Source organism: Balaenoptera acutorostrata, chromosome 13 (genome assembly GCF_949987535.1).
Source record: "Balaenoptera acutorostrata chromosome 13, mBalAcu1.1, whole genome shotgun sequence".
Lineage (NCBI taxonomy): Eukaryota > Metazoa > Chordata > Mammalia > Artiodactyla > Balaenopteridae > Balaenoptera > Balaenoptera acutorostrata.
The window spans coordinates 260163-275985 of record NC_080076.1 but is presented as its reverse complement, the minus strand read 5'-3'; the positions used below and the strand labels follow the sequence as shown (position 1 = coordinate 275985).

General features: G+C 50.3%; 1 protein-coding gene across 1 annotated transcript in view; it reads right to left on the bottom strand.

The window, feature by feature from the left end:
* The window catches only part of PARD6G (par-6 family cell polarity regulator gamma), a 104075-nt gene extending 97717 nt beyond the window's left edge, over window positions 1-6358 (bottom strand). Inside the window, exon 1 of the mRNA XM_007172767.3 lies at window positions 6112-6358. Coding sequence (XP_007172829.1) covers window positions 6112-6183 — 72 coding nt within the window. The 5' untranslated portion in view covers window positions 6184-6358. The remainder of the gene's footprint in view (window positions 1-6111) is intronic.
* Between the last annotated feature and the right edge of the window lie 9465 nt (window positions 6359-15823).

Sequence of the window (15823 nt, the reverse complement as noted above, 5' to 3'; positions counted from 1 at the left end):
CCAGGAAGCACCGGAAACCTCTGGTCTCAAGATGTGAAACTGTGGATTTGGTGACACTTTGGAGATCAGAATGAAGGACCCCCGCATCCACCCACTCCAATATGCCCACCAGCGACTGATCCTTCATTGGATCATACGTTTTTAAGGTGGGGATGCTGGCTGTCTTGGTTACCTTTGTACCCCAGCACGAACCCCACACCTGTCACACTGTAGTTGCTCAGTAAATGAATACATCAATGGATGGTAGGTTTTTTAAGAGTAACTACTGAACACTGGACTTCCCTCAAGGCCACACGGCTAGAACCTGCTCCCGGGATGGAAGAAAAGTAGAACTTCCTCCCCCAAAGCACTAGGCCTAACCCTTCCAAACTCCAGATCCAGACAGCCCGAGAGGGACTGCCTCATTCTACACGGGGTGAGCTGTGAACACCTGCGTCAGTATCCGGACCTGGACTTGAGGGCCACAGACCGTCCACGGTCAAGAGCACGGGGTCTGGAGCCAAAGTGCCTGAGCTCGCTGACCCGGGCCAGCTTAGTGGAACAACCTTGATTTTTCAGTGTTCTCCTGTGTGATGGAGGTTAGAACAGAACCCATCTGGCAAGGCTGTGATGGGGATTAATGAATGATTATTTGTGATGTATTTAGAATATATATGTGTGTGGTTAACCAAACATTAAGAAATACTTCTGAATGCGACCTATCCACAGAGGGCAGCACCCAGCCCGGACCATCTCTGTAGCCCCACTGTGTTCAGGGCAGCCTCAGAGGAGGGCTACAGGCTGTGTGCTGGGGCTAGAAAGGGGCGCAGCAACTTGCATTGCTCCCCAGGTTCACAGCTGAGGAGAAATCTGCCGAGAGGAAGTGGGGAGCCTATAAACATGGAAACGGCTAGTTGACCTAATGCAACTCCCAGACCCCTGAGGCCCCTTTCACAGATGCCTCTGCCGTCGTCATTCCAAGCTCCTTCCTTGCTTGCCTCTAAAAGTCCAGGAGGCCCCTTCATGGGAAAGAGGCAGGGTGCCTCTCTATTTTCGCCGATTCAGGATGTGATTCACAAACATTAGAGCTCCTGACACCTAGAAGCAACCTTGAATGGCTGCATCTCCCAGGCCCTGACACTCCTTTCCTACCCTAAAATTGGAAGAGCCCTCTATCTGAAATGTCATGGGTCCTAGGAAAGGGCTTGAACCCCTGCTAACTGGGGTGCCCCTAGGAAGGCCCACAGGGCTTTCTGCTGCTCACGGGCCACAGACCCACAGGAGGTGGGCAGCAACACCATCCGTGCCCACCAGACTGACACTCCCCACCCGGGTCCCTGATGAGAGTCTCCTCTAGATGCAACTTCCCAAATCAAGTTACAGAACCTGTTTAAACACAGACATGCACAGATACAACAAAACCGGAATCTTAAAAGGGTGTAGCCAAACACACAGGTGAGTCAAACCGTGTCAGGCGGTTCTCAACTGGCCCACAGGAGGCAAGTGCCCAGCCACCCGATGGGGAGGGCCTGGCCCAGGCTCCAGCCCCCAGATGGAAGGGCATGGCCAGGCAGCCAACAACCTCAGCGGAGACAAGATGTGGGACCACAGGGAACACGGTCACCTAGCACCATCTGCACTGATTGGAAAATCTCCTGTGGACAAGCAGCTCCATAACTCAGTAAAAAATAAGAACACTAACCAAAAAAAAAAAAAAAGAAGCGTGGAAAGAAACAGGCAGCTAAAAATAGACATACAAATAGCTAACAAATATAAGAATTTTCTATTCATTAATAACCCAAGAATACAAATTAAATGGGGTAGTGCTTCACTTATCTAAATGGGAAAGAATAAGAAAATACCCAGTACTGGAGGCAGGGAGAGGGCTAGATATGAAACAAGGTATACACATTTATAGAAGAGACTTTCTGGAAGGAAATTCAGCAATATGTACTCAAAGCCTTAAAAATGTGCATACTTTTCACTTAGTAATTTCACTTCTAGGAATCTGTCCTAAAGAAATAATAAAAGTTCTGCACTGAATTAAGGGAATCAGTATTCTTTGTATACTTTTTATGATATACATTCTACACGGGCTCTTTATATAAAGATTTAAATGCAAAGTTGTTATTCACAGCATTGTTTATTCTAGGAAAAAACTGGAAATAACCCAATAGGATATTAGTTAGATTAATTATGGTTTACACATAAGATGGAATACTACGTAGTCATTTCAAAAATATGTTTTCTAAAAATATTAATGACATGAGAAAACACTTTACACTTCACTGTTAAGTTGAAGGTGGAAACTTGAAGGCTACAGAATAATATACCTATAAAATATGACTCTGATTCTGTAAAACAAAGACATCTGCATGTATACATGCATATAAAGGGTCAGAAGGACATGCGACCACACTTTGGATGTGAGAATTACCCCCTTGTGCCTGTTATGGTTTCTACATTTTCTACAATGGTAATGCATTTGTTTAGAACGCAGAAAAGTCTCCAACATTATCTAAACCAAGCAGCCAAAGCTGGATTAAAACCTTTAGAGGTGTTACTCTCCCCCCACACAATGGATACAACAAGCCATGGGGGTGTAAACACAGTCCTGGGTTCCTGTCACCAGCACCGTGACAAAGGCCATAAGATGACAGAAACACGGGGAAGGGGTCAGAGGATGCAGAAAGCTTGGCCTGGTGAAGACATCAGGTGGGCCTCGTAGGAGAGGGTCATCAGGATAGGGCAGATTCTTCGAGAAAACATTTCAGGTGGGGGTTAAGCCTCATAAACGGGGCCCAGAGGCCGAAGAGAACACGGATGAGGCCTGAGGGGTAAGGAAACCGGGGAAAAAATGGGCCTCTTTTAACACAGGGGCCTCCAGCCAGAGGGTGAGGGCTCAGTGAACAGCAGCTTGCGGAGATGGGTAGCTGTGTTCCTCTAGGCTTTTCAGGCATGTGGCTCACAATGGCCCCAGGCGGCCTTCTGCCTTCTCCTCAAACAAGTCATCCCCAATTACTCTGCCCCTGTAGACCCCTTCCCCAGCATTGGCCTTCCTGCTGCCCCTCTGATGGGCCAAGACTTGCTCCCCTCGGCCTGAAACATGCTCCCTCAGACAGCTGCACAGCCCCTCCCCACTGCAGGTCTTACAGGGAGAGAGGAAAAAGTCAGAGTGAGTGTGAAATGGTGGCCCCATTAACCAAAACTGGGGAATCAGAAGTGCGTGCACCTAGAGGGGTGGGATAGGGAAGGTGGGAGGGAGACACAGAGGGAGGAGATATGGGGATGTATGTATACATATAGCTGATTCACTTTGTTATAAGGCAGAAACTAACACACCATTGTAAAGCAATTATACTCCAATAAAGATGTTAAAAAAAAAAAAAAAAGAAGTGCATGCAGCTGGTGCGGAGAGAAATAGATGCATCACAGGTATTAAAACAGAAATGCTGGGGAAGAGTCAGGGGCTATATGATGGGGAAGAGCCACTAGGTCAAGATACTGTCTCTGTCTCCCAGGCTTTGGGAATTGACCAGCTGTGGCAGATGGCTAATGCCAAAAATTCTGAGAGGATCAGATTTTCAGACCTGATATCCTGAAATGCCACAGAATCCTGATCTGCAGTGCTTAACTCTTATAATTGTGGGTGCTCTGCAGTTTAAAAGTACTTCATTACCTCATTTGATCCTGGAAGGCTAGCAGAATAGGTACAATGACCATTTTACAGATGAAATAACTAAGGCTCAGAAAAGTTAAACAACTTGCCTGAAAACTCCAAAGGGACTCAGCTCCCGGGCACCACTTTCTCCTCATACAAACCCAGGTGTTACGGTGCTACCTTTAGATGGTAGAAAGACATCACTGTCGTAACGTTTGGCCTCCCATATTTTGACATCAGCAGCTGGACTAAGGCTCCCTGCAGAGATGGACTCCATGCGTGCAAGTGTTCACTACCAAGTGGGTGGGTGGGAGGGCGTGTACAGAGGGACGAGCCACGTGGACCCTCTGGACAAACAGTAAGGCAAGCCCCCTCTTCCGAAAGGGCAGGGGTCGGTCGTGGCGGTGTGTGTATAACCAGCCAGCCCAGCAGGGCCCAGGCTGGTGTGGCCTGCCAGGGGTGCTCCCAAATTCAACCAAAACTTTCGCTCTGCCACTCACCCCCAGTGGAGCACTCAATGCATCTGAACTTGAACCCAGGCTTGGGCCATGGGGCAGTGCCCCTTCTTCACTGGGGAGTTAAGAAGGTGGGGCACCCTGAGGCAACCCGCTGGGCCACCCGAATGCCCACAGCCCCCAGCTCCCCAGGAGAGGCAAAGGCAGACTTGTACTCTCCAGTCCCCAGGGGCCCTCACAGTGTCCACAGTCCAGAACTGCAGGATAAGGCCTGGTGAGGACATTTCCTCCAGGGCTGTCCCTCTGGACGGACCCTCTGGAGTTGCATCTGGTCAGGCAGCTGCAAGCCGCCCGTGGCTACTGAGCACAGGGAATGTGGCCAGTGAGACTCAGGAACAGCATGTGATGTTAATCACTTAGAACCAAACTGCCACCGTGAAAGGGCAGCAGGAGGTACCCCTGCGATCGAAGTGGTCTGTGTTGTGACCATGCTGGGTCTCAGGAATGCGCACACGACAAAAGTGTGTGACCCAAAAACACCCCGTGAACAAGTCTGATGAGGCCCTGGATGTGACACTGTGATACAAGATGTTACCTTTGGGTGAGTCTCTGTATTCTTTTTCACAACTGCCTGTTAACCGATGATGATCTCAAAATAAACAGTTAAAACGAAACACCACACGTGCTCAGTGGCTATTGCAGGGGACAATGAGCCACCTTCCCACTGAGTTGAAGAAACGTCAATTACGTGGGGCTCCTACTCAACGCCTGCCGGCTCTTCTCCCCCACGCAACTCATAGCGGGCGCTTCTGATTCCGGGGTGTGGGCACTCCGGGGCTAAAAGCGGGGAGGAGTGCGGGTCGGGGGTCCCAGAATTAGCATACGGGGTAGTTAGAGATGAGGGGTTCCGAGAAAGACTGTCCAACAAGATGGTGATGAAATGCCGCAGCTCACTGCAGTGGGCTTCCCGCGGAGAATCCCCCGTCCTCCGAGGAAGCCCTGTAACTCCTTCGCCAAAGGACGCCCCTTGGCCGGTAGGGGCAGCCCAGGCAGGGGGCCGCCGGGTTCGTCTTCCCAGAGACCGGACCGGGGCACACACGCCCCGCGACCCAAGCGTGCACAGAGTTGGAGGTCAGAGCCCACCCTCAAGTCCGGCCCCCTCCCACCAACCACTCAGTCTCCTCCGCCTTGCTTGACCGAGGCGCGGGCCGCGCAGAGAACGGGCGAGAGCCGGATCCCAGGCAGCGGTAAGCTGGGCCCCCTCCCTCCAGGACCCTGAACAACTGCAGCTCCTGCTCTGCCGCGGGGTCCACCACTGAGACCCTCGCAGACAAAAGCGTCTGCCGCGAAGTAGCCGCCCCCGCAAAGGGCAGAAGCGCCAGATCCTATCAGCCAATTACCCAAACGCGCACAGCCACCCGCAAGTTCGGGCACGCTGGGGCCGGGGCGCGGGCAGCGGGAGGGGCCGCCGGCCCGGCGCGCCCGGGCAATCTGGGCCTGGGGCGCGCCAGGAGGCTGAGGGACTGGTACAGAGGGCCGGGCCGGGGGCTGGGGGTCCGGTCCGGGGATCGGGGACCGGCTGCCCGTCTCCCCTCACCGGTTCCGAGACTCCTCCGCAATGAAGGAGGCGGCGCGGCCAGGGCCCTCCCCTGGCCCGGGCCCCCGAGGCCCCTCCACGGCCCCGAATCCGAGCAGCCCCCGGGTCGCCCCGGAAATGTCGCCCCTCCACCGTGCGGCGCGCCGGGTCGCCGCCAGCTTGTGGAACAAAAGAGCCGCTCTCGCAGAGGGTCAGGCGGCCGCGCGGCCCTCCGAGCGCCGGGGCTCCAGCTGAACCCTATCGGGGTGCCGGGCTTTGTGCGCGCGCAGGGGCGGGAAGGATCGCGGGACCCCTGCACATCCCACGGACGGCGCCGCGTTCCAAAGTTGGCGCCGGCCCGTCTCGCACCTCCCAGTCCCCTTCGGGGTGCCCATTCATTCGCGGGGGTGGGGGGCGCAGACCGCCGGCCCCCGGCTCACCTTGCTCTTGACTTCCACCGCGCTGCAGTCGTAGAAGCGCAGGGTCTGAGACTTGTGGAAACTCCGGTTCATGGTTCCGGCCCCGCTTAGCCTCGTCTTCGCCCTCGCTCCTCGCTACGGGGGCTGCAGAAGGACCCCGGGTGCAATACCCGCCGCCGCGGCCCCGACCCCGGCCCGCGCTCGCTCGGCCGCGGGGCAGCTAGAGTGCAGCGGCCCGAGCTGGGCTGGCCGCGCGCCTTGGGCACTCCAGGGGCCGCGCGCGGGAGGAGCGGGGGAAGCCGGCGCGCGCCGCCCCGAGGACCCGCCCCCCGAGCCCCTAGAACCCACGTCCCGCCCCGAGCCCAGAGGATCCGCCACCAATCCCCGCCCCGCGCCCAGAGCATCCGCCGCCAATCCCCGCCCCGCACCCAGAGGACCCGCCCCCACGCCCCGCCCCGCGCGCCGACGACCTGCCCCGCGTCGCCAGCACTCGTACCCCGAGGACACGCCCGGAGCTCGGAGGACACGCCCCGACGAGCCCCAAGGGCCCACGTCCTGCTCCGCGTCCCGTGGATCCGTCGCCAATCCCCGCCCCGCGTCCCGAGGACCTGTTCCCCGAGGACACGCCCCACGCCGAGAAAACCGGCTCGCGTTCCCGAGGACCCGCCCCACGAGCCTCAAGGCCCAGACTCGCGCCCTGAGGATCCACCTCCCGAGCCTGGAGGACACGCCCCCTGCCCCGAGGACTCACCCAACGCCCCGCCCAGGGCTCGCCGACCCGCCCAGGGCTCGCCGACCCGCCCCCCCAGAACCCGCCGCCAATCCCCGCCCTGTGCCCCGAAGACCCTCCCCCAGCCCCGCCCCGCGGACCCGCCCCCAAAGACGCCTCGCCCGGGTAGGTGCGTGCTCCAGTCCGCAAAATCAAGAGCGGGGAAGAGACGCCGCGCTGACCCACGCGGGGCGCCTCATTCCCACCTCGGCGCCCACGCTTTTTCTCCCTTGCTCGCTCCCGCCAAGCTTGTGTTTGCCTCCACCAGTCGGCCAAGGAGGGGGGCTGATTTTGGGTGATCTTTAACGTTGTCTTGGATGATAGGGGAATCATAGGAGGCGTGACGCCCTTGGGTCCACGTGTCCATAGGAGCTGCCAGGTGGTAGATGGTCTGGGCAAAGGTTCTGCCCGAGGCAAACTCCTAAGGCCATAGTCTAGCACAGGCCGAAGTAAAGGGATAGGGAAGGGTCAGAAGCATCTTATAGGCCTGTCTGATGAGAAGGAAGACTTCTGCCACGGCTGGTAGAAAAAAGAACATGTTAGGAGAAAGAGGTCATCAGTTGTTAGCAATGACATGAGTACTTATTATCTAGAGAGCTCTGGAAGCGGGGCTGCCAAAACCAACATCCTCGCTCTTGAGGAATTTGTAATGAAGCTAAGAACACAGGACAAATAGGTGTTTCAAAATTATTGTAAAGTATACTATACGAGTTTACAATCCAATTTTAGTTTATTATATAATTTTTCTTAGTGTAAATTCATAGGAGGAAAAGGAAGAGGAAATACAAACATGCTAATTTAATTATTATACATACAGAAGGGTGTGTTAGTTAAATGTATGGTTTTATATGTAATCAAGGACTTCCCTGGTAGCGCAGTGGTTAAGAATTCGCCTGCCAATGCAGGGGACACCGGTTCCATCCCTGGTCCGGGAAGATCTCACATGCCACGGAGCAACTAAGCCCGTGCCCCACAACTACTGAGCCTGCGCTCTAGAGCCCGTGAGCCACAACTACTGAGCCCGTGTGCCACGACCACTGAAGCCTGTGCGCCTAGAGCCAGTGCTCCGTGACAAGAGAAGCCACCGCAATGAGAAGCCCATGCACCGCAACGAAGAGTAGCCCCAGCTCGCCGCAACTAGAGAAAGCCCACATGCAGCAACAAAGACCCAACGCAGCCAAAAATAAATAAATAAAAAATAAATTTCTAAAAAAAAAAAAATTAAACTACGTTAAAAAATAAATGTAATCAAGAACAAATTTAGGAAACAATATAACCCCTCCAAATTTTCAGAACATTTTATGTATATATATATATAGAGAGAGAGAGAGAGAGTGTGAAACGAATGCAAACACGTTGTGAAATACTTATTAAATTCTATAGACAGAAAAAATAAAGTAAATAGGAACTGAGAGTATATATATATATATATATATATATATATATATATATATACATCTGTCATGCCTGTAAATGTGAATGAGATAAAATTCACCTATTTTAAGACTTTAAGATTTGTTCACTAAGTAATACCCAGTCAAAAACAGTAAACAAGAGGGGCCCTCCCTGATGGTCCAGTGGCTCAGACTCCACGCTCCCAATGCAGGGGGCCCACGTTTGATCCCTGGTCAGGGCACTGGATCCTGCACGCCGCAACGAAGATCCCCAAGGGGCAACGAAGATCCCCGCATGCAGCAACTAAGACCGACGCAGCCAAATAAATAAATAAATAAATATTTTTTAAAAAAAACGGTAAACAAGAGACATAACTACAACAAAGTGACATAGAAAGGATGAAATTTAAAATATCAGTAAAAGGGAGAAAATGGGGGTTCTTAATTTAAGATTATGTTGCTTTAGGGACAAAGGCATTACCTCATTTAATGAAAATGAGCCTTCAGATACCACAGATGAGAGGATTTTTTTTTTTAAGGAAAACAAGTCATATGGGCAAAATTTTTCTTTAGGAATAATGTTATTCCTTACTCCTGTTATATTAAGCTTACTCAGTCATTGTACAGACTTTAGACATCTCTTACATGATATTTAAGTAAAAGGCTCTATATCTTGGACACACACACAAAAGGAAATGAGCCTTCATAATGAAAATGGTCCTTCATAATGAAAAATGGTATATGCCAACATGAAGATCTAATACATATGAATGCTACATGGATCAGCATTCATAAAATGGCAGGAAATAGAATGAGAAATTAACTAATGTACCTTTGTTAAAATGCACAGTAATAGGTAACGAATAGTAAACTTAGTCATTTGAACTTATATAACTATTGAATTCTGTGCCTAAATACAGACAATGGTCCTTTTGCAGTTTTCATAGAACATCCACAAAATAACTGTGTATCAGGACATATGTTAGGACAGGGCCACACGCTACGGCCCATGTGCCAAATCTGCTCTGCTGCTTGATTTTGTAAATAAGGTTTTATTGGAACACAGGGATGCTCATTCTTTCATGTCTGTGGCTGGCTTTGTGCTCCAGGTGCAAAGCTGAATAGCTGAGAGGGAGATTGCATGGATCACAAACTCAAAAACTTTTGCAGTCTTGCCCATTATACAAAAAGTTTGCTGATCCCTAAATTAGTTTGTAAACACTAATAATTCCAAAGTATAAAAAAAGAGTATTAATATATATGTATCAATATATAGATAGATAGATATTGATATGTATATGTGGTCACAATGTTTTAAAAATAGGAATGAAAGAAAAAATGAGAAAATAAACACCACAACAAAAATCCTTACTGTCTGGAAACTAATTTTAGGATCTCAAACTGTTATGAAAATACACACACCTTGAATAAATGAGTAAATAAAAATCAGATTAAAATATCTAAAGTAATAATGAAAAACCATAGATCGGAGTGTATATGATATAGTTCAAGTAGTGCTCAGAGGAAAATGTTATAGTAAGTAATTATGCTAATAAATAAGTGAGAATGAAAATAAATGAGTAAATGATCAAATTTAAAAATTTAAAACAATAACAATAAAATAAAATTGTAGGATGGGAAGTAGAAAGATTGAATTAGGAAAAGAATAATAGAATCAATAAATAAATGCAGGAGGTGGCTTTTTGAAAAAAACAAATAAATATTAGGTAACCTAACCAATTAAAAAATTATTATCAAATATACTATAAATGACTATAATTTATAAGTTATGTAATTATAAATGTACTATAAGTTCATTGGAAAAGAAATCTGGAGAATACAAACACATAATAGAAAAAAGTTAAAATCACCCATAATCATACTACTCAGCAATCAACTGTATTACCTTTTTGGTATATTTTACCTGTATTTCATTTTTCTGCATATATATTTATATATTTCACAAAATTTTGATCATGCTGTTTAACCAGCTTCACAACCTGCTTTTTTTTAAACCTCATGTTATATAAAAAACATTTTCATTAAATGTTCTTAGAAAATATAGTTTTTAGTAACTGCATATATGAATACAGGTATAATTTTTAATCGTTCCATTATTGAATATTTAGAATGTTTCCAATGTTTAGGTTTTATATAATGCTGTGTTTGTTGAATTCTCTTATTTCTGATTTCATTAGAATCAACTCCTAAAAATGGAATTACTAGGCCATAAATCACACCTATCCCTAAACCCTTCAATATAGATTGCCAAACTGCAGTACGCAAAATCTAATTTTCATTTCCTTTTACTAAATATGCTGTTACATGCCAGGGACTACAATCAGAAAGGCAGCGATTCACGGCCCCCGCCCTTAAGAGAAGGGCAGCCAGTGGTCCAGACATGTAGACAGAGTTCCACAACAAGGCACAAGTGAAGTAAGCAGGCAAACAAAATGCTGAGAAATTTCCACAGAGAGTCAGGAGAAAACTGTTCCAGACAGCAGGCTGAGGATGTCCACTTGTCTGAAAGCTAGAAAGGACCTGGTATATTAGTTTGCCATCTATGCAAAACTTAATAAATTCCAGGTAGAACAGAAAAATGTCAAAGAGATACACAGTGGGCAAGTGGGAGAGTAAACTGTGTACAGAGGTGCTGACTTTCTCTCAAAGGGAAATTTCCTAAACTGAATGCAGGTCTTTGGCCCCGAGGAGAGTCCCAGGTCATGGCTGACAGTGGGCACCTTCGTCTGGTGCGGGTAGGAGAGGTTGCGGGCATGCTCGCGGCGAGGTCCCACCCAGACATTTTAAGAAGGAGGGATAGAGGCAGAGGGGGGGTGAGCAGCACCCTTGTGGTAGAAGAGAGAGGAGAGGCTGGAAGCCACAGGAATCCAGGCTTGGTGGAGGAGAGATCATCTCTGCCACGTGTGTGGCCCATGTGGTCCGAGGCCCCGTAGCACGTGTTCCCGTGGCACTTGTTAGTGATCCCGCAGGCCCGCTGCAGCACGATCTGCACCTGAACATCTGCACCCTTTCTCACCCATCTCTGCTCTCATCTGTTGCCGGTCGCTTGTTGGTTGGCGTGGTCAGCAGGAGGAAAGGCTGGCAAAGCTGCCTGGCTGCATGTGGCACCTGAGTGTCCAGCTGAGACTTGAACAGGATCCTTTAGAGCTTCAAGGCTGTGGGTGGGTTGGGTGTAGACAAACCAACTTGCCTAGCGGAGCCTTCGGGTGGAAAAATCTCTTCAAAGTTCAGAAGCATAATTGAAAAGCTCTCCACAGGTCCTGGCCTGACACACACCATGGGGTCACAGAGCCCTGGGAGGCCTCGTTGGGAGGCTCTCTATGGCTGGCAGGTGCATGCTTGCCCCACAGGCCAGATACAAGGTGTTGATTGCTGTTCCGTTAGTTGTCTCTGAGCTAGCTGCCTCAGTCAGGTATCCAGAGATTTAAATGAAGTTAAATTTGGAGTCTCTCAGCAGAGGTGTTGGGGGTGTGCGGAGGCCTTATATTTCCATTGTGCGTCCTGCAGGCATCTTATGAAGGACCTGGATCCAGGTCAACTTGGACAAGTCACTTAACTGAGCTTCAGCTTTCTTTCTTCGTAAGGTAGGCACCGCAGTGCTTCCCTCGCCTACTCCAAGGCGATATCCTGGCAACAAGAGGACACCATGTGGGCCCACTTTGAAATCTTTAAAGAGGTCTGCCAATAAAAGTGGCTGGAGGTTGCACCTTCCCAGCAATGCCTCAGCCGGTCTGGGGTGGAGAGGGTGTCAGGAGTGAGCACATTGCCCTTGAGATGAATGGACACAGCCCAGCCAGAGGTGTTCCTTCACTGAGGCCCAGGCTGCAGAGGTTCACACTTTCCATGTACACAGGCTAGTTTCAGATGGAGACTGAGAAGGAAAATAGGCAGGTGTAAGGGTGCAGTCCTCCTCAAATCTTTGGCTTCAAATAATCCATCCCAAACTGGTACCCGAGAACCCCAGTATCAAAAAGGAAACATGCTATAGACCCCGAAAATGTGTTTCCCAAAAGGCCTAGGTTTGCCCTCACAGTCATCAGTATCTAAAATGGAAGTAGCAGTAGGCTTAAAATCTTAAACTTCTAGGTACTCAGGGACCAAAGGCATTTTCATCAGAAAGAAAAGGGATTTAATAATGAAACCACAGAGAGATAAATTGTTTTCAAGCCCCTGATAAGAGAGGGGAGAAATGTCAACCTCATGGGAGTTGCAGAATCAGCAGTTAGGACTTTTGGATGCCAACTCTGGGAGAGAAGAGACTCCAGCCTGTACCCTCCCCGCCCCCCCTCCCCGGTATGCCTGGTTAGGAGGTGAGTCCTGCAGGCGCGGTGGCCCCTGGGCTGGCCGGAGCGGCAGGGTGAGTGCAGGGGTCCCTGGACAGAACAGTTTACCCTCCCTCCCCAGACACACCTAGCAACGTCTGGAGGGTGGGCTAGCGGCAGGTGGCCAGGGACGCTGCTAAACACACTGCAATGCCCAGGACAAAGCCCACCACAGGGAGCGATTCAGCCCAGAATGTCAGCAGTGCTGAGGGTGAGAAACCTATGCACTTGGCAATGCTGGCCTCCAGGAGACGCTCAGGAGACAGCCCCACCCCCTTCCTGCCCACAAGGGGACGATGGTCCTCTCCTGTAGCTTGCTCCGATTTAAGGGCCTTTTGCTGTCCGCTGCTGGTGAGTGACCCGGTGCCCTGGCTTTAGGAGTCAGGGCCTGAGGGCCTCGTTAGCTCCCCGAATTCTGTGCACTCAGAGTGCACTTCATCCCCGCGCTCCCCGCTGTTGTAGAGCAGGGTCTGCAAAGCCAGGAGGGGGGATTGCTGGATTTGGCGCTAGCAGGCTTGGTCTTGGCGTCCCTGGTAATGCACAGGGTGGTATCTGGGGTAGACAGAGACGAATCAGGCCGATTAGTAGTGAGGTGATGGCTGCTCTGCGGAGCGCCCCTGAGTCGCGAGACCCCAGGGTCAACTGATAAGTAGCAGAGGTGTGACCAAGACGCAGCCTCACACCCTACTCCACGGCCTGGGCCTTTCGGAGCTGACCTCTTCAGAAGGCTCTCCCAGGCGCAGACCACCCCATCCCCAAGCCCCAGCACGCTGGCCACTCTGCACTGGACATCTAGGGGTAGTGCAGGGTGTGGTGTCCACACCAGACTAAAGTCCAGGTCAGAGGGGCTCAGCCTGAGGCTGAAAGGAGATGGATGGATCAGTAGGTTAGTGGCGGTATCTCTTGGGAGGGAATCACAGGGAATTTTTACTTCTTCTCAGTTATCTTCTGCATTTTAAAAACTTCTGCCATAAGTACGAATTTCTGTAATCAAAACCTTATTAGAGTGGAAGCTTAGTGGGGCAACTTTGCAAAAGGACCCTGCCTGACTCTTGACCCGCCTGTGTGCCTAAATGCACATGAAGCTGGGGGCTTGGTCAGCAGTGGTGACCTCCTGAAGCTATTTACAACCTGTAAACGGTGTGTGCTCCTCCATGGGATACCTCAGTTCTCTGACTCTCAGGTTCTTCTGTGGAGAAAAAGGGTAGATATGTTCTACAGATGTCCACAGTTCCCCGTGGAGAAGGTACCTCTGGGCATGAACATGTGCTGGAGTGGCATGATGCTGGTGTCTGCCCCTCACAGCTCAATCTCAAAAACTCCAAGCAGAACTACCTATTTTATATTTTTCTTCCCTTCTGAAGACATTGGCTGGCACTTGGCCTTGGTCCAGGGTGTACGCCTTCTTCAGGACGGGGCTTTGAGAGGGTCCACACGCCCCTCCTTCCCAGCCACACACCTTCTTTTCCTTGAAGAAAGCTTGTAGAAGCTCTCCCTTCTACTTTGCCAGCAAAGCAGCTGCTTCGTCCTCTTCTGTAACCTGGGCTCTCCCACCTGTCTTCAGTTTTTCATGTGCTCATAGCTGGCTAGAAACCTGCCAGGGGTGTTTTTCAGACGAACTTGAGTAACTTGCCCTCGTAGATTAGTTAAGAGCCTGTAGGTCTCGAAGGGATTTGTGGAAAAGACCCAGCAGAGTCTCCGAGAACCCGAAGCGGCTGTGGCTGGAGCCAGGTGAACCACAGGTTAGGGGCGTCTGGGCCTCATCCTGTGTGAGGGTGGATGCGCTACTGCTGTCCTCTGCCTCGGGCCCTCATCTGTGAAATGGGGGAACAGCGAGGACTGCCCTCCCGAGGTCATCATGAGGCTTAATGTGTGAACGCACCGACCACTCAGAGCAGCCCTCACCGCAGGGAGCAGTGTGTGTGTGTGTGTGTGTGTGTGTGTGTGTGTGTGTGTGTGTGTGTGCGTGTGTGTGTGTGTGTGTGTCATTGTAGCCGCCGGGCTTCGCTTTTCTCCACCAGCTCCTTCTTCACGGGGAAGCAAGGAGAGGCATGGGAGGGAGGGAGGGAGAAGACTAGAAAAAGGAGGCAGAGGGAGGTCCCTGGGGAAGGGTTTCTGCCACTCATGCATGGGTGGCCTGGGGTCCAAACTTGGGGTTTTATACCCGGGCGTGTGAGCAAGGGGCTGCGGCCAGGGGCAGAGCATTTGCCGACCGCGCACAGGTCTGGACAGAACAGGAAGACACCAAGGCTCTGCTTCCTCCCAGCTGTCAAGGCCCGAGGCAACAGGTCACCCCTTCTGAGTCCCTGAGAAATTGCGAGGTGCTAGTCCAAGGGCACAAAGTTTCAGTTATGCCAGATGAAAACAAGTTCTGGAGCTCTGCTGTATAATATGGTGCCTGTAGTTAACAATACTGTATCGTGTGCTTAAAATTTACTAAGAGGACGGTTCTTTTCTTAAGTGTTCTTTCCATACACACAAATGATGATGATAATAGGAATAATAATAAATAAAGGAATGAATAGGTCGGGAGGAAACCTTTGGAGTGATAGATATGTTTACGGTGTAGATTGTGGTGATGGTTTCACGGGTGTAATCTGTCTCCATACTCACGAAGTTGCATATATATTAATTATGTACAGCTTTCCGTATGTCAATGATACCTTCATAAAGTGGTTTAAAAAAATAAAATAGGGGAGAATATAGTCACCCCAAGTACTGAGCACATCGCCTGTCACAATAAATAAGCAAATAAATGTAATTATGGTTTAAGCTTAGCTCAGGACTGAGAGTGGGTCCCACAGGTACGTGGCAGGTGGTGTGTGTGGCCAGCTGCTCCGCCCTGGCTCAGCACTGCTTCTGTGAAGCACGAGGGCTCCCCAAACACAGAGACCAGCTCCAGGTGCAGCTCCTGACAGAGGAGGCGGGCTGGTCGCAGACACCTTGTTTTGGTTACTTGCTATTCCCTCCCCCGCACACCCTTTCATTGTCCTGGTCCTTAACCTTTAGCTCCTGTAAGAAGCTGGGTTTGCAGATTCCTGAAGACATTTTGCAGTGTGCAGACCTGTTTTGCCTTTGTTCCCCATCCTTGGGTCTGGAGATAAAGGCGGGAAAACAGTACTCTATGAAAGCAACAATCATAAACATCAGGCACGCTCACCGTCAGATGCCTCAGATTTCAAAGAAATGGCAAACTAAGCATATCACTTTATACACGGCCCTCTTTA